At 41.6% G+C, this 18529-nt stretch overlaps 1 protein-coding gene across 6 annotated transcripts in view; it reads right to left on the minus strand.

Annotated features, from left to right (window-relative positions):
* dclk2a (doublecortin-like kinase 2a) overlaps positions 1-18529 on the minus strand; it is a 36487-nt gene that overhangs the window by 5165 nt on the left and 12793 nt on the right. For 3 of the 6 annotated variants that reach the window (XR_004555845.1, XM_034130214.1, XM_034130217.1), the window contains exons 3-15: positions 11370-11499; positions 9298-9396; positions 8751-8801; positions 7338-7432; positions 5591-5678; positions 4598-4706; positions 3134-3191; positions 2609-2728; positions 2381-2527; positions 2164-2297; positions 1672-1749; positions 891-987; positions 98-178 (exon numbers count right to left, since the gene is read on the minus strand). Coding sequence is in view for 5 of the 6 variants with exons in the window: in XM_034130214.1 (XP_033986105.1) it covers positions 98-178; positions 891-987; positions 1672-1749; positions 2164-2297; positions 2381-2527; positions 2609-2728; positions 3134-3191; positions 4598-4706; positions 5591-5678; positions 7338-7432; positions 8751-8801; positions 9298-9396; positions 11370-11499 (1287 nt within the window). In the remaining variant the exon portion in view is untranslated. The remainder of the gene's footprint in view (positions 1-97; positions 179-890; positions 988-1671; positions 1750-2163; positions 2298-2380; positions 2528-2608; positions 2729-3133; positions 3192-4597; positions 4707-5590; positions 5679-7337; positions 7433-8750; positions 8802-9297; positions 9397-11369; positions 11500-18529) is intronic. The other 3 variants (XM_034130218.1, XM_034130216.1, XM_034130215.1) reach the window with 3 other exon arrangements.

An 18529-nucleotide genomic window follows, 5' to 3' on the forward strand; every position in this document is an offset into this window, starting at 1 on the left:
CGAGGTTAAGCGGTACCATGGTGTTCCACTCATCTTACATTACAGATGCTGAAGGTGTGTGTGAGCAGGCAAACACAGAGACGAGCAGGTGAAATACCGTGAGCCAAGGGTGGGAGAGGATGTCCTGCGCTGAGTACCGAGCCTCAGCGTTCACCTGCAGCATCTTCCCAATCAGCTCCTGCAGCCAAAACACAACACAGGTTAGCACATCAACTCAAACGTACTTTCATAATGTCATGAAGAAAAGTCTAGTATGTCATGAACGTCATTTAGAAAAGTCTGAGAGTATTACATAAAATATTCAGAAAAAGTCTAAGCATAGTATTTAGAAAAAAGTCATAGTGTACTAATATGTGAAGTCAAAAGTTCATCAATATTTGTACAGTCTTTTAGTATAGTAAGACATAAAACATAAATACATGTCTTGGTATAGTATGTCACTGCTCCATCACTGTGTGTGTGTGTGTGTGTGTGTGTGTGTGTGTGTGTGTGTGTGTGTGTGTGTGTGTGTGTGTGTGTGTGTGTGTGTGTGTGTGTGTGTGTGTGTGTGTGTGTGTGTGTGTGTGTGTGTATGTGCATGTGTGTGCGTGTGCGTGTGTGTGCACCTGTCTGCAGTGACAAGTCTCTGTAACGGCACGTGTATCAGCCGTGGGTTTAATTAGCAGTTAGCTTTTGCCTGCTGAGAGGGCTGTCACTTTAATACATGACATTCATTTAGAGGGTTTCTGAGTCATTAACCCCTTACCAATCAGCACAGCAGTATATTCCACAGAGAAGTGTCATAATTCATTGTGTTTTGGTTAGGCATCAACATGTATCATAGCCATTTTCTAACACTGTGTGTGTGTGGTTTTGTGTACAGTATGTGTGTCTGTGTGTGTAGGGCTAACCTTGGCTGAGTCAGTGATGTTGTCCCAGTAAGGGCTGGGGAACTCCAGTCGCCCCAGAAGGATCTGGTCAAACAGATCCTCCTGCATGTTGTTCTCACTGCATGAGAAAGACACACAAAAACACAGACATTAATAATAACATTACTCAGAACACATGGCATTGTGAAAAAACAGCACTGTACTACACAAATAATAATAGATATCCACACCTACGCTTTAATATGTTAAAGTGGACCTATCATGCTATATTTGAATAATATAGTGTAGGACCATACCTATATAAGGCATATTTATACCTTTTCTTTTTTCAAAATACCAAACAGATCATGCATTTTAGCCATGCCTCATTTTGCTCAATTTGACCATTTCTAGCTCTGTTTTAGCAAGGGCAGATTCAGTGAGAACAGCACCATCTACTGGCCTGGCATATGTACTACAGCGTCTCCAGCGCTTTCGAACGGCAATGGCCGTGGCTGTCTCCTCCTGATTGGTGGAGTTGGCCCAATAGCCGTAGCGCCACCGTCCTGACGTCAGGACAGTGTTCAAATCTGGATCAGTTTTTATCAGATCCGTTGCAGCCCCTTTTTTAGAGATTTGGGTATGGAGGAAAATAGAGAGGGTTGTGTTTTCTGACACTTGGTGAGTTCCCTGGAACACCGGGGACACATGTTCATGTATAAAAGACGTACACAAGTGCATTTTGCATGATAGGTCCCCTTTAAATAAAATGCACATAATTAAAATAAGCTATTATATCTCATCATGATATGAGTTTAAGTACCTTCTAAATGGAGGGAAGCCACACAGGAGGATGTAGGTGATGACACCTGCAGCCCAGATATCCACCTTCAGACCATAACTGCGTGAAGAGAGGAGCGACAGGAAAGGCAAACCATATTTATCATCCCAGTGGAGGAGAGATGCAGTAGATCGCTGATTGTACATGAAACAACTTTTTTTTAAAATCAACCTTTTGACAGTTGGCAAACACAAAGTTGTCAATGTACTGCAATGTTATGGAAGTACTTATACCATAACAACCTGATATGCACAATATACCAATCTCCCTCTAATCCTCTGTGGATAATTACAACACAACTGAACCCTATACCTGATTTGGTGTAAATGGAAACATCTGTTCCATGTACTTGTATTAGACGAGTACAAACATACATGTCACTCTTTAACAAGCACCATCCCTGGTGAAATCTACATATCTACAGTACGTACTGAAAGCCCCTCACAGCATTCTCCTCCCAAAAATGTATCTTACCCTGACTGCGAGATGATTTCTGGAGCCACATATGTAGGCGTTCCACACACAGTGTATAAAGGTCCTTCCACCACCGTGGCCAGGCCAAAGTCCCCCAGTTTCAGTGACTTGGTGCCATCTGGATACTCAAACACCTACAAAGAAAACCATACTCAGCTGAAATCCACAAAACAGCTGGATTCGTATGTAAGAAACTAACGTGAGTGTGAAAGTATACCAGCAGGTTCTCTGGTTTGATGTCTCTGTGGACGATGCTGGAGCTGTGCAGGTACTTCAGAGCTGCAGCCAGGTTGTACACCATCACCCTGGCGTCTCTCTCTGTGTACTTGGCCGAGGACGTGATGGCATCAAATAAATCTCCGCCCTGTGCCAACATTACCAGAGATTAAAGATGATACCCAGCTGAGAAATGATGATTGCATTGACATTGCATCCTCTACTGCACCTTCACTAGCTCCATCACCAGGTAGAGTTCAGAGGGAGTGTCCACTTCCTCGATCAACATGATGACGTTGGGGTGCTTCACCCTCCGCAGCACTGCCACCTCATTCTCTATGAGGTGCTCCTGGAAACACACCAAGACAAACATTTCCACTTACTTTATGCTCCAGTGAACAGGACTTACCCTGAGCCAGTGTCTGCTAATGAAAAGAGGCTGCATTGTTGACTGAATCGGTATCCATGTCAAGGGTGTGATTCAGTGTGTGTGATTCAGTGTGTGTCATTGTGGGTGAAAGTGTGAAGATAATTTGAGTTGGGTGATGAATAAAACATTACCAGCCTAATTTAAATGTGTGGGCTAAGAGGATCAGAGACACACAGGCCACACTGCGGTGTGTGTGTGTGTGTGTGTGTGTGTGTGGGTGTTAATAATGCAAAGTGAAACCCACATGAACCTTACAAGTGCATCTACGGGTCTGAAAGAAATACACACTTAAGACGAGAAATGTGAGAAATAAAAGAGCAAGACCTTTCCAGTGCACTTGGCCTTGTCGATGATCTTCAATGCAAACTCTTTTCCGGTGGACCTGAACAGAAACAGTGCAATTAGTGGCAACAATAAAAAACAGCACTAAAGCTGCAACAATATCTATAATTCAAATCAAGTGTTCACAGGAGAGCTTCAGTTAGTTAGCAGGAGCAGCGCTGCAGTTATTGGAAAGGTATGATAGCTGCACGAGCCAAGTTTATACAATGAGCAGAGAAACAGTGCAGATACAGGCAGGCCAACAACATTTACTGACAGAGTAACTGAACACCAGCAGGAGGAACAGGGTTTCACTTCTCAGGTCAAAGGTTTCCGGTTTGTCTCTGCTACCATCAGAGATACTGGGTGAGGTCAGTTAGCTCTGTTACACCACTAACCAAACAGTGAGCTCATGGTGGACTGTAACCCTCTGAGTATATTTCTACACCACTGCAGCAAGATGAGAAGTTCATCCACTGGAGGTTTAAAGTTACACTTTAATCAATCCAAGGATGTTAACAAATAACATTTGTATCTGCCTTTTGATACGGAGCCTCCACACAAATGTAACATTCAATAGTTTGATTTAAAATTCTTTCAGAAGTTGTTACTGTTATCCCAACAAACACACAAACAAACAGTCAACCAGACGATACACAAAACAAACATCGACCACCTTGGCTTCGACTCTGAGGTACCCTTTAGAGTTATTGACAACTAGTGTTGCCATGGAGAAATCTTTTTACGAGCGAATCTGTGTTCTTTTTGTATCTCCTGCTTTCTAAAACACAGATGATTAGGCATGTATCTATAGACAAGCTTATCATTTACACAATACTCCAATAATCCTTCACTGATAACACTTTTTAGTAGTGCACCGACAGAGAAGAGGACATGTGGATTGACTTAATAAATATAAGAAATAGAGCTTAAAGAATCTGAGCGTATATGGATGTTCATTCACCTGTTGAAACAGTTTAGCTCTCAAACACATCATAGAGATGTATACACGACCATGTGACGGAACACTCAGAGAGCTAGTATGGTAGACCTACAGAATATTTTTGCTATAATATTGGCTTTGTAAAAAATGTTCTGAATAAGGATATTCAACTCAAAGCATTCCTTAGGCCTCAATGAGACACACAATGTATTTTTGTAAACTGCAAACTGGATTAAAATGAACCCTTCAGGGAGCCTCTCAGGTTCATCAGATTATTATTATCACACACTTCAGACGCCTTCTCCTCATCCTCTCCCCTGTCTGCTGGGTGTGACTCAGAGATTTAAATGCTAATCACCGCTGGGTTCAATCTGTGGGATGTTTCTGATTTCACAATGCCTGTCATTAGGATGTTAAACCCCTGATGGAGCAGTACCCACACATCTCGTCTCATTAAGCTGCACGACACGGGGCCCTGCGGTGCGATCATGCAGACTGAGTGTGAGTAAATGTGTTGCACCTACCTCTCCACACACTCTTTGACCACAGCGAAGTTCCCATCTCCGATGACCTTCCCAATCTTGTATTTCTCAGATATGGCAGAGGCAGGCGGGTAGCCGTTCCCATTAACTGCTGAGGACAGGCAGGGATTACAACAGGCAAGAGGCTTTCTTATTTAATAAAACTAACAGAGCTCTGCAGGAACTCAACCAGCTCTCAGACTGAATTAGGTGACTACACACTGCAGCAAAACAACACACACGCATCAACATGCACACAGAAATCTCAAAAAGTCCGCCATTTGCATTTAGTGAAGAGAGCAGCAACATTATGTATTCACCGTACACACACACAACCCTACAATATTTGAGATAAGTATCTGCTAACACAGCCCCGTTATCCTCCACACAAGGCCTGGATTTGGTCTCTTTGTTGGGTAAGCTAATTGTAAAATATGAGGATCATTTTGTTTTGACAGTCACGGCCCGTCCACACAGCGGCGTGCGTTGAAGCTTGCTCCATTTTTTTGGAATATGAGGAAATGACCTGCGGTGTGTCTCTCCCAGCATACACGCGGTTTGATTGGCTAGCGCTTGTACTGGCAGATTTGCATAAACGGGATTTGATTGGCTGACGCTTCCACCGAAGCTTCAGAAGCTTCAAAAGTTGAACATTTCTCAACTTTTGCAGCGAGCCACGCCAGCAAAGAGACGTCACCCCATTCACGTGAATGGTGAAGCTTTCAACGCACGCCGCTGTGTGGACGGGCCGTCATTTCTACAAGCTAGAGGGAGAAGAGGTCCATGCAAAAGTGTCTCAGTCGGCAGATCAGGTGAGTGACTCAAAGAGAAGAGGAGAGGACGGGGGAGGAGAGGAAGAAGAGAGAGAAGAGAAGAGAAGAGAATGATGGAGTAGACGAGACAAGAAAAGAGAGAAGAGAAGAGGAGTGAAGATAAGAAGAGAGGAGAGGAGGTGAGGAGAGAAGGAGGAGAGGAGAGAAGGAGGAGAGTACGTACCCTCTGGACTGAGTGGATTGTTTTGCTCCTGGTGGTTGTTCAGAGAGCCATTTGCATTTGCACACGGGGTGTGATGTGTTGGAGGGATCTGCAGGATGCCAAAAGAAACACAAATAGAGTCCTCAAACTAACCCACACACAAACATCACTATGGCAACCTAAGGCTTTAAAAGCATCCAGAAAACTCGCTGTACAGGGAAAAACATCTTGTGTTATCGTTGAGTCACTTTTGCGTGGCTTTGAATGATGGCATGAATAGGAGACTAAAAACATAAATTAAACCCAAGATATGTAATTAAAGCTACACAATGGTTATGCGTTTGTCTTTACATATATGTTAAATGTTCATTTGTATTCTTTACTAATAAAACAACCTGAACATGCTGCTCACAAACATGACACATTTCTAAACAATAACACATTTACATAAGTGCTAAAGTAAACGTATTATATAGATTGTGAATGAGGGCTATATTTAGTTTGCCCTTCAAAGTGTACAAGGTGCCGCAGATATTGGAACAGATTATCCTCCTCCATTATCCACTTCTCATCACTGCACATTAAACCGATATGGCTCCCAATGAATGATTCATTTCTTAAGAGCGTCATTTCTGCAGCAGTGGCATTTCAGCATCTTATGGAATTGTACAGTATACTTTTTATAAATGTCAGCCATAAATGCAGCATTAAAAAAAGACCAGTTATACTTTACATGATGTACAGTAGTGTCCAGTCCCTTACTGCACCATGATGCCTTTCCCTCACAGTAAGGATATAGTATATTTAGTTTGAAAGAGTAACCCTCTGGACTAAAGTAGAAATGGAACACTGTGAATGTCTCTTTTAAAACAGGATACATAAAAAAGCTAACTTCTTCTGGTGGCTTTAGTTTACCTGACAACTTGCAGAGTGAGCAGCTCTGTCATTGACATCCTGGTGCTCTCTGCCAGTGAATCTAAAAGCTGTCAGTAAATCGTATAAATCTCGTATCCAGCCAAATAAGGATAAGTCTCTGACTGTATAGGAGGTTTGCCAGATGGCTGCAGCAGTTAGAAACTAGTTTGGGACTAACATACAGCTTACTGAGTTATTCATCAATAAATCAGATTAGTATGTCTGCAGCACGGGCCACAGATCTGTAGGTCATACAGTACATGGCTGTTAGTCTCTACATATAGACCTAAAATCACTTTGTGCTATGTTTAGAATTCCGCATTATCCCCCACCTTAAAGTGCGGCCTTTATTTATGCGTCTTGTACAAGCATTTAATTCACAATAAGATTTACGACACTAACTAGATTTACTGAGTCAGTAGTCCAGCACTTTACCAAGTGAGTTATTACAGCTACTGTATGTCTGGTAAAGGTTTGACACTTTTACGAGAACAGATGCTGGCTTAAGACCAACCATAACAACTTTAAAGTAACCTGCGTAGGGTTTTGACTATTGGTAGTACTGTATGATTGGTGGTGTGAGGAGTTGGTCCCATTTTGTTTATATATCTTGAAATTGTGCACAAGCACAGCAGTGATACGATATGGTGATAGATTTCCGTGTCTATCTTTGCTCCCTTATGTTTCTGTCATGTGTATGAGAAGTTATGTAATATGAATATACTGTATACCGACAGTATATGCTTTAAACATATAGTGCACTGTATAGATAATGTGTTGTAATGCATCTTATTGTTGTTGGTGTCTGTGTATGATCCTTGCTGGAACAGACGGATGTAATATACCGTCTTACCTTGAAAGTGGGGGTGGTTCGGGGGCTGGTGGGGGACGGAGTGGAGGACTTGGTGGACTTCGGAGTTGAGATCTGGCTGATGGAGATACCGTTCACTATGTGGAGAAAAAACAGGAAGGACAAATACAAGAGCAGGGAAAGAGTGAATATGAATGTGAGTACAAGTGTCATTTTCACATGATTTATACAGTGTGCACACATGTGGATAAAAAGGTGACTTTCATTTGGTTACCAGGTAGTTATTCTATCTAATCTATTACTACCATTGCTTGTAGATGTGCACAAACATCTACAGATTTATTATCTATTATATTTTATGGCATAATATACTATAACTTTTCATGACAATTGTTCCACTCCACTTTTAAATTACACAAAGTAATAAAGTGGATGCCTCAAATGATTTGGTTATGTTTGTGTAAATATCCACAAATCAAAAGGACTTCCTGTGTACTAATATTTAACAGATATCTATAATATACTTTAGTGTAACACCAGGAACACAGGCATGAGAGCTTTAATTGTTTGAGTGATTCATTCCCTCAAGAATGCCTTCCTCTCTGTTGGTTTCTGCCGACATAATGCGTCAAACTCTAACTCAAAGTCTCTTCTGCAGAAACCCCGCTGAGCTGAGGAAATGATTTCACACTGCCGACAGGCTGCGTCTCTGTACTACTGAGTTTTTATTTCATTGTGCAATCACTTAGAGGGTTTCTCTTTCTCCCTTTACTCTCCCCTGGGTATTTATCTTGTTTTGTAATGGAGCCTTTGAAGCACTTTGGGGATATCTCAAACAGAACATTAGCTTTGAATGTTTGAAAAGTGCAGTTTAACTTTGAGCATCTCTGCTGCTTCAGATGAAGAGGCTTGTGATTTAACTGTTCAGTGAAAACATGATTTAATAACAGAGCCTGAGAGTTTAATCAGTGCAGGGCTCTGAATCAGTGGATTCTGCAGCAACTGGATTCTAATTAAGAATCATAGATGTGTATAATACAGGGCATCCCAAAGAACCAGAGGGATGGAAAGAAAGACATCAATCAAACCCAAAGAAAAGTAAAACATTATATAATGAATAATTTAGATGAGAAGAGTTTGTGGTTAAAATATCACTGAAAGTATCTCACCTCCAATCAGAAGAACAGACAATTACAATAACACTGGTACACACACCTGTACTAATGACAGAACATATTATAAATAGATGGACTAAGCCACTTAGGGTAAAGTAACATACCAAGGTTTTCAAGTGCAGTGTTAAACCACAAAAGTCAGGCTTTGTTCACACGAGAATAAGAGAATGCTAAAGTTCTAAGAAGCTATTGTTTTCTACCGAGTACCCTTATTACCAGAGGACATGGATATAGCAGGTGTGAGATGAGGCAAACTGTGTGGCACCATCATGAGCCTCACCTGGGGATTTGACTGGAGACTGGCTGGTGGAGAAGTGGACAGTTTGCCTTGCTGCATTATCAAAGGCAACAACAAAAAGAATAGTCAGGTAAATATGATTAGTACACAGTACACACACACATTAAAACACACTTTGAAGTGGTTTGAACTAACCAAGGGCAAACTCAGATTGCAGACACTTCAAATGGGCAAACACTCAAATAAGCTCTCTACCAGCCTTTACGTCAGTTAAGAGAACACTGATTACTCCGCAGAATGTCTCCATCTCTCAATGCACTACACAAAGTGCTAAGTCATTCTGTCACAGCTGATGGATCAGCATGAGGCTGCTAAATAAAAAAATCTATCACTCAGCCTGTCAGCTACAAATGACCTTACTGTGCTCCTGTGCCATCATATTTTTTTTAAGAGGGTTGTAAAACACACAATGTAATAATTTGAAAGACTTGACTTTACAGATTGTCTGCTTACAAGTTAGTATCTTATCTGCGCTTAAATATCTCTTAATTTAAAGAGCTAGCACATGCAGTTTCTATGTGTGTCCCACCTGCACCGGGGGACTTGTTGCGTCGGGAGGGTCCGGGGCTCTTGGCGGACCGGTTTGGAGTCGCAGAGCGGCTGTGCGACGACTTTATCACTCTGCATTCTGAGAAGGACAAAACTCTCAGGGTCACCATCGCATATATTAACCTCCCCTTTACATAAACCTGTTCTTTCTGATGCAGAATTATGACCAAAAAGCTGCAGTACCAGGGGTACGACCTTGAATATGTTATTTATGTCGCATGATGTTATGAAAGCTGGTCACGCTTGATTATAGGAACAGAGAAGACAACTTTTTTTGGCAAAGCAGATCAAAAAAGCATTAATTACAAGATATTAGGGTTAAAGTTAAGATAAATCAGAATAGCCACACTGTAATAATGATTAGGGCTTGTACTCATTCAAAATGTTTTGATATCGATGCAACATTTATGCTACCAATTCCTTCTGAACTGATACTTTTCCAATGTTAAATGTTGAAGCAGCCATACAATAAATTATTATTAGATAATGATAAACAATCTGAATCATAGCTAGGCAAAGAACACTAGACAACTTTCAAGTTAGACAATTAATTAATACCCTCAACCGATACACATTTCAACTTGTGCCAGTGCCTAAAACAGAGACTCAGTAACAAAGCCCAAATGTTGACTTAACAAAAATGTATTTTAGGAAAATCCTCCCAACAACTGGCTAACTGAATATTGACCATACAAAGTGAGGAGGCTCTGATAATTGTTGTAATTTCATTCATTAATGTCACTTTAAATGACACAGGGCTAGGCCAGACAAGGTTAATAATGATCACAAGGTTTAGTGTTCATGGTGTTTGGTGCATTCCACATCTGTTGTGGCATTGCTGTTTGACTGTGTAAGAGTATATGTTGTAAAGAAGTGTGTGGTGAACTTGTCAGGGTTGAGTTAATGAGGGTGGGGGCGATGAGAGGCATCATTTAAATGGCACACACATGCAGAAAAACACGCCCACAGAAGCACACCCACAGTGTCTTTCTAATGTCTTCCCCATGCTATTTATCAACAGATGCATATGATTAAAAGGGCTCTAAATATCGTTCACTTCTTCCTTGTATGGTGTATACAACCCATTAAACCAAATGTGTTTCTAGGGTAACCCCTGAAGTGAGGATATGTATCTCTAATGATGAGGTGCTTGAGCTGAGAACATAACTACTCGTTTTTACTTCTGTCTTTTTGTTGGTGGTTTTTTCATTCATGTTGTGCCTTTTTGTATGATCCATTGCACAGGGCATTTTCCACTTCTGTGTTTCAACAGTAGAGTGTGTTCTTGACCCGTTACACAAGAGGAGTTCCTGTCCCTTTTGCAGAGAGTTAGAGTACTGTGTGCCTATTTTGTTAAGACCTCATTCTTAAAAGTGGAGCACAGGAGTATAAGTGGGACAGAAGCTCCAAACTATCTCTGAATACGACCATGCATCAGTCATCCTCAGTTACAGTGAGCACAGTGTGTGAGGATGGGCCTCCCTGTTGTTAGCTAACCTGAAAAAACAACACAAAAACTAAACAGGATGTCAATACTTTGGACTGTTTCTATAATAAACTCATTTTTCCTTCCAGAGAGGTTGTCCAGTGTACATCGCTCTGACAGAGAGTGGATCTGCTGGTCTAAAGAGGACGTATGCCGCCCTGTGCTTTTGAAGTCTATTTTTTTTAAATATGGTGGTGATTTCTAATAGGCAATTTGCATAAAATCCTCAAAGAATGAACACAAAGTCATTTACAAAATCGCATAATAACATTTCAGAGTGCAGTGTGTGTTTGATTCTGTTCTGTGGATGCTGCACTGATCGCTAACTATACTCTATGCAAATACAAAAGCTGATTTTTCTATACATTTATAATAAACAAAAAATAATTGGTAAGAGAATCATATAAGTAAATAATTTCCTGCTGTAAACTTCCTAAAAGGAAAAGAGTGTTGAAAGCACAAGTGAGTGAAGCATGGTGAGGAAGGATACAGAGGCAAACACAAAAGCACACACACACAACCACACACACACAGACGGATGTTTAGTTAGTCTTAGTCAAGCCTACCAGTCACAAAGGCTGTGGAAGCCTTACCACTGTGATCCAACAGGAAGTCATCCTGCGTATGGCGGTGTTTCTCCATGCCACACGCAATAAACACATCATCGTCCCCGAAGAAGTCCTGCAGGCAGATAACCTGGAGGAAGAAAGGAAAGGAGAGAGAAGAAGTGAAAAAGATGGATAATACTTAGAAAGGTATAATAATACTTTGTATGATACCAAGAGTCTGGAGAATGGGATACTTTACACAAGCATTACCTAATCAGACCACTACCACAGTGCATATTAAGATTGTACTTCAAATTAATTCAATTTTGAGACATAGTGGTCCTTAAGACACTGCAACACAATCATACTGAATGTTTCACATAACTCTACTGACAGTTGGTGGCAAGAATGTAGTATTTCAAATATTTACAAAGCTCTGTTGTATGAGTTGGTCATCTGAGAAGAATACGAATGACTCGTTGGTCTTGGTGGGAGTCTTGTTATTAAATAGTTATTTGATTGTGAACAACTAAAGCAATTTACTTTAGTTTCTTTCATAAGACATGGATGATGTAGTCTGATTAACTAGTGTTCCTAAAATAAGATGATGTGATTCTCCTGCCTTTCATTCTACTTGACATGTATTAGCTGTATTCTTTTTAATATCAAACATAGTCTCTTGTGCTCATTGAACTAGGCCAATAAAATCAGTCTGTGGGATGTGTGTTGTACGGTAAGGTTGTGACTGTGTAAATGTGTGTGTATTGAGTCAACAGCACAGAGAGATGGAGCATAACAACAGGACGAGGTCAAAACACCCAGACACCCAGAATACTGCAGAGTCAATGCAGAGTCATGAAAGCAGCAGTGTGTGTTTGTGCTGCAGGGTCATCTGTCTTGCTTTTTCTATACTGTCTCACACTGTGGTCGTCAGTTTTCTGAGTTAATTGTAAAACACACACACACACACACACACACACACACACACACACACACACACACACACACACACACACACACACACACACACACACACACACACACACACACACACACACACACACACACACACACACACACACACACACACACACACACACACACACACACACACACACACACACACACACACACACACACACACACACACACACACACACACACACACACACACACACACACACACACACACACACACACACACACACACACACACACACACACACACACACACACACACACACACACACACACACACACACACACACACACAATCCCTCTGTTGCTGTAGGTGGACAAGTGGGAGGAAAAGATCTGTTCATTATCCCATCCTTCATCACACACAATTGCACCCACATAAAAGAGCCCCCCCCACACACACTGCCTTGCATATGTACTGTATACATGCAAACACACACACAAAACAAGAGTATGGAGGAGCGCAAGATGGCAAAAGATTGTGGGCAGATGGATCCTCTGAGGGAGATGTGGGGGCTGACTCAGTGGGGTGGTGTGTGTGTGTGTATGTGTGTGTCAGTTGGTATCATGAACACTGTGGTGGTCAGGAAATACTTAATTACTACTACAGAGCATAAACAATCTCCACAGTAGAAATAGAGTAGGGGTGTGACATCTGACAAACAAAAATAGTAATGTCGTAACATTTAAAACCACAACAAAATATCATTCCAGTATAGGCCTGAGGTACACATTCATTAATAATGAATAAGACCCTTCACATGACACTTCTGCATGTCCTACATTCGGAAGCATCAATTAAAAATGAAACAGGAAGCCGTATCCATAACATGCTCATGAATAATACATAAACACCTTTCCTGGCCTTCATATGGTCTTTTTGTCTAATCTTCCGGTGGCCTCTTTACATGTCAACAAATACAAATAATCAGTGAAAGTAGATCAGGAGTGTTAATATGTGTCCACACTGAGCTGTGGTGAGTATCAATGGTTTGACATAGCTTGAATATTTGCCATTCTTTGGATGAGCTCTCCCTCTGGAATCTGGCAGCTGATCGCCACACCATACTGTCAGGGCACAGGTGTTAGAATCACCATGGCAACAGCCCACAGGGATAGTCCGGTGTCAAAAATGGACTCTGGTGTGGCGAAGGATATGATAGTGAGAGACTTTTGCATGCAGATATTAGATGATATGTCTCCCTGACCTCTGACCTGTGTACGCACACTGCTTCCTCTGGTGCAGACATCATCATGTTCACACTGTGCTGCATTCCTTTCATTCACTTGATGGGCTGCGTTGGTATGAAGCACGCTGGTCGTTTGTTAGAGGACAACGTGACACTGCATGACAAAGGACTGCTGAAGTGAGCATTGTCCCCTGGCAGGAAAATCTCCTACAGTGGTGACATCTGCCGTCAGAGACCGACAGCTCAAACATTGAGAAATACGCCACCTTGCTTTAAATGTAAAGATTTATACAATGTTTATATTTGTTAAATAAAGCGATACAGCCAGCAACCAGTTTGCTTAGCTTAGCTCAAAGAGTGGAAACAAGGGCAAACAGCTATCCTGTCTCTGTCCAACTTTTACTAAATCTAACTACATGCAACAGTAAAGCTCACAAATTCACCTGTTGTTTAAACATTGAAAGATCTAGCTCAAAATAAATTATATATTTGTTCCATATTACAAGGTTAAGTGCCAGGCTATAACGTCCTACAGTTTCTCTTGGTTGCATGGCAACAGCTTAGGGATAAAAAAAAAAGAGTCCAGCACATAAATTCCCCATTACACGTTAAAATGTAATTTTTGTTACTGATGGAGTCAGATTAGCAGTTTTACCCTCCTGTTGTTAGTCTTTCTGCTAAGCTAAGCTAAGCTAACCATTCTCTGCAGCACCTTCAAATTTAAGGGACACTAGATTTTGATCAAATCTGGCTAATAAACTGTCAATAAGAAGAAAAAAAACACAAAACATTCCCCAAAATGTCATGTGACGCTGTCTACAAGCTAAGTTCTGCATTTTCGTTTCTGAATCTAAAAAAACCATTGACTAAATCCCCTCACATTCATTTGAATTGGTGTTGCTGCAGGACATGTTGGCTCAACACCAACTGAGGCAACAGGCTTAGATAGAAGAAATACAGGGCTAGAATATTAGATATCTTGTTTGAGAGAGCCCCTGGCTGTAATCTAATTTACTTTCACCTCTACACACACACCTCTCTCACTGCATGCTAGCACTGCTGTGGCTGTGATAAAATATATTTCAGCCTGCAGGCGATGCCCAGGGGAAAGCAGTGAAATGGAGACAAATGTCTGAAAAGACCCAGGTTCGAAAACAAAACTGCACTATTTACAATAACCTTATTAGGATGACTGTATATACCTGAATAAAGAAGAATAAATGCTTCGAACAAAATGTGTTGTTTGGTCAAAGGTTTTTCTTAAACATTATCATACTGTATGTGCAGCAGATCATTTGGATAAAAAAAAGGATTGTATGAATGTCAGATTGCATTGCCCATGTTTCTTCTTGCTCTTGTCAACCACGGCCAACATGAACAGCCATTGGCCCTCCATCACAAGAGCTGTTCTGCTAGGGCTTGTCTCGGCCAATCGGTGAAGTGTTATGTTTGCAGGGTCCTGTCATTGGCTGGTTGACGTGTCTTGAGGCTAAACTGAAGTTTGCCCTGTGAGATGCAACAAACCCCCTCCTCTTTTATGTCTGGTCTCTTGCTCTCACCATCAGTCTGTGTCTTCTATGATGCCTGCTGTGCATTCTGCCCTGCCACGCTTGGCAACAGAGGAACGACAGGCCGAGGGCTTCAAGTATGTGTGAAAGTGTCAGGAGAAATCAAGGTTTTTAACATGCATTTAAGAAATGTCATATCTAAGTTGTTTTCAATCAAACCAAAATGGGCAATAGGTTCTGATAATGGTTGTCAGTGGTTTCAACAAACGTAATACTTGTGTGGTTTGGATTTTCAAAGCATGAAAACAAACCAAAACATCTATTATCCAAATATATTCCAAACATAAACAATGTAATTCAACTGCACTGAGTGGGTGGGACTTGTCTTCTCTTGCTCCTAAGTCAGGGCTTTGTTCCAAAAAGAAATGTCACACCGCAGGTGGTGGTGAATCAGGGCAGTGGAAAAGACAGTGACTGGGTAAACAAGATACACAGAAGAAGATACAGGCTCTCCTTATGGCTGACAACAGTCACAGTAATCATTGGGTACCATCAACCCCTTTGACCTCCAAACCCCTTATTGCTGCTCATCACACTGAGCCAAAAGAGCAAGAGGCAAATAAGGTGATTTGAGTCCTGAGGGAAAGACGATTGGAAATTCAACCTCTGGGAAGGTCAGCCTACACAGCACTCCTGCTAAAACAAAGGAATTTACCTATCATGGCATCTAGCATTATTTACCTACTCTTGGTTGGTATTATAGAAGGGTCATCAAGAGTACGCCAGATTTGTTTAAATGATCTAAGAAGAAACCCCAATGTTCCCAACTGTTCTCTATGAAAGTAGCTAGCATCACTAGCTCCAAAGGTTTAGGGCATTAATACGCCATTGAAGCGTCTGCTGGATCTAAAAGCTGCAAAAGTCGCTCAATAATGTGAGAAAGTTGCAACAGTGAAACACTCACTGTCCGTCCTTTTAAGCCTTTCTCAAAAGCCACATGGTTATCAGGTAGGTAGAAATGATACAGTCCTGTGACAGACATATATACAGCATTTTCTTTCAGAGCATATGATGTATTGTATTTCTGTCAGGATGTAAAGAAAGTGTAAACAAATATAACAAAAAAATGTTCTACATTATATTACCCACTCATGCTTTAACTCTCCCATAAGTACTTCTGACTCAAGACTATCCAGATAGCTAAATATGTATACAATTCACCAGGGTGATACTAACGCTACATCCTAACAGGTGATTAACCCTGTTTGAACTCTTACTAGGTTAGGTTGTCTTGTCCGGCAGTGGCTCAGTCAGTAGGGGGCTTGGACTGGGAGCTGTAGGGTCGCCGGTTCAAGTCCCCGACCAGACCTAAAATATGAAGTGTGGACTGCTACTTGGAGAGGTCCCAGTTCACCTCCTGCCCTGCCGTGGTGCCCTTGAGCAAGGCATCGGACACCCCCCTTCCCCCCCCACTCCCATTGCTCCCCGGGCGCTGTACAATAGCTGCCCACTGCTCCTAGTACTAGACTCCTGGTACTAGGATGGGTTAAATGCAGAGGACACATTTCACTGTGTGTGTGCTCTGCATGTGTGACCATTAAAAGAGGGTTTCATCCCTCCCAATTCTTCTTCTACTAACAGACAGGAGCTGCTTCCTGAGTCTGTTTAATACTTTTGGATTAGAGCAGTAAATCTCAGACGTGTGAGAGCCAAGCCAAGGCAGCGGCTGCACAAAAAGGAGCACTGAGAAATCTAACACCATCTTCATTACCTCACTACTCTAGAGTCATTGGCTGCATTTAACATCCAAATTCAAGTTGCGTTCTCTAAAACATTCAACAGCAACGACAGAAAAACAATCAACAAATAATAGCTCAGTGAAGGCGCTGAAGAAGAAACATGAACCAGCATGTTTCCGTAGGGATTTTAGAAACAGGATTTTATTAATGCATAAGAGACACTTTATTTTACTACACTGAAGGCAACACGCTACAGAACAATGGAGCGTAACTTTAAGTTTCCAGTTTCCCTTCATTTGTTAACCAATTTATAGAAACTCAAGGCAGTGCAGTGAACTCTTCCTCACATCCGCCACTGGCTGGTTAGCCTATCACATATTTCTCAGCTGTCTGGCTCTCGCTCTCCTCCAAGACATATTCACACAGAAGAAGAGAGACATTACTGTACATAACCTCAGGCTGTCTGAACGTACACGGGCGCTGAGCTCTTTATACTCTAATGGAGCTGTGCAGCTAGGAAAGAGTGGGAGTAGAAACCAAAACATGCGCACACAACTTTTAGCCCAAATGAGCCTCAGTAGAGTACTGTTCTCATTTAGACAGCGCGACTAGCAGTATTGCTGAGGTGCTAAGAGATCCACAAGAGATGCATCAAATGTGGTTTTTGTTACCAATTAACCTGATACTCAGTCTCCAATTAAAATCTACAATATTGCAGCACTTAAAAAGGGGCTAGTAGGCAATAAATGCTCAAAATATAATTAGCTGCTCCAGAAGAAGTCTCCACTGATCTACATTAATATCAATGTAAATAGTATATCATGTTTGTACTATGAAAAAAAGAAAATAACCTCATTAACATAAACATCAAAACTCCTAAGCGAGGAATTATACCTCATGGCAACTAAAGAATAGATGCTGTTTAAAGTGCAAATGAAAGCCAGCATCAGCATCAGAGCTGGGGTACAGTTGTCAGGATCACTCAGACTCACAGCTCCTGAACCGCCCTGTGCAAAAAACATTCATCACATCAATCTGACAAAACTTGCTGAGGCAATTTGGGCCTGCTTGAATGATTAAACTCAAGAAGACAAACAATAGTGTGTGGACTTGGATCTGAATATCATGATGTCAACTCTCCTGTTGGGAGAGTGAAAGGCTGCTGAGGGCCAGGCTCTGGACAAACAAAGCAAAACAAGTAGTTGAAACCACACAGCACACAATAGATGTGTATCCCCCCCCCCCCCTCGTGTGTCGCCATGTGCACAGCCGACAGCCCTGTGACCCCCGCTCTCTGTCGTCTGCCGGCTTTTTGTTTCCTGTTTGTCAATGCAGAGTATCAGGCCAGCACTTGTTAAACGTTGGTCAGGCACTTTTCTTTCTTTATAAATACAATGAAGTGTGTTTGTAATGCCCACCAAGACTGCTGGGAGAAAGCATTGAGGGTGTGTGTGTGTGTGTGTGTGTGTGTGTGTGTGTGTGTGTGTGTGTGTGTGTGTGTGTGTGTGTGTGTGTGTGTGTGTGTGTGTGTGTGTGTGTGTGTGTGTGTGTGTGTGTGTGTGTGTGTGTGAGTGAGTGAGCCATCTGCTAGGACAAGAGACAAGAAAGCGGGGTTGGGGATTTTTAGGATTTTATCTCCAAAGGCCAGACAGCAGCACCATTATTCCAGGTCTTCATCTTTTTGATTCCACTGATTTAGTTTCTGACTTACACTAGACCCCAAATAAACACTGATAAATAGCTGTAAGATGAGAAATATAATT

Source organism: Trematomus bernacchii, unplaced genomic scaffold (assembly GCF_902827165.1).
Source record: "Trematomus bernacchii unplaced genomic scaffold, fTreBer1.1, whole genome shotgun sequence".
In the NCBI taxonomy this organism is placed as follows: domain Eukaryota; kingdom Metazoa; phylum Chordata; class Actinopteri; order Perciformes; family Nototheniidae; genus Trematomus; species Trematomus bernacchii.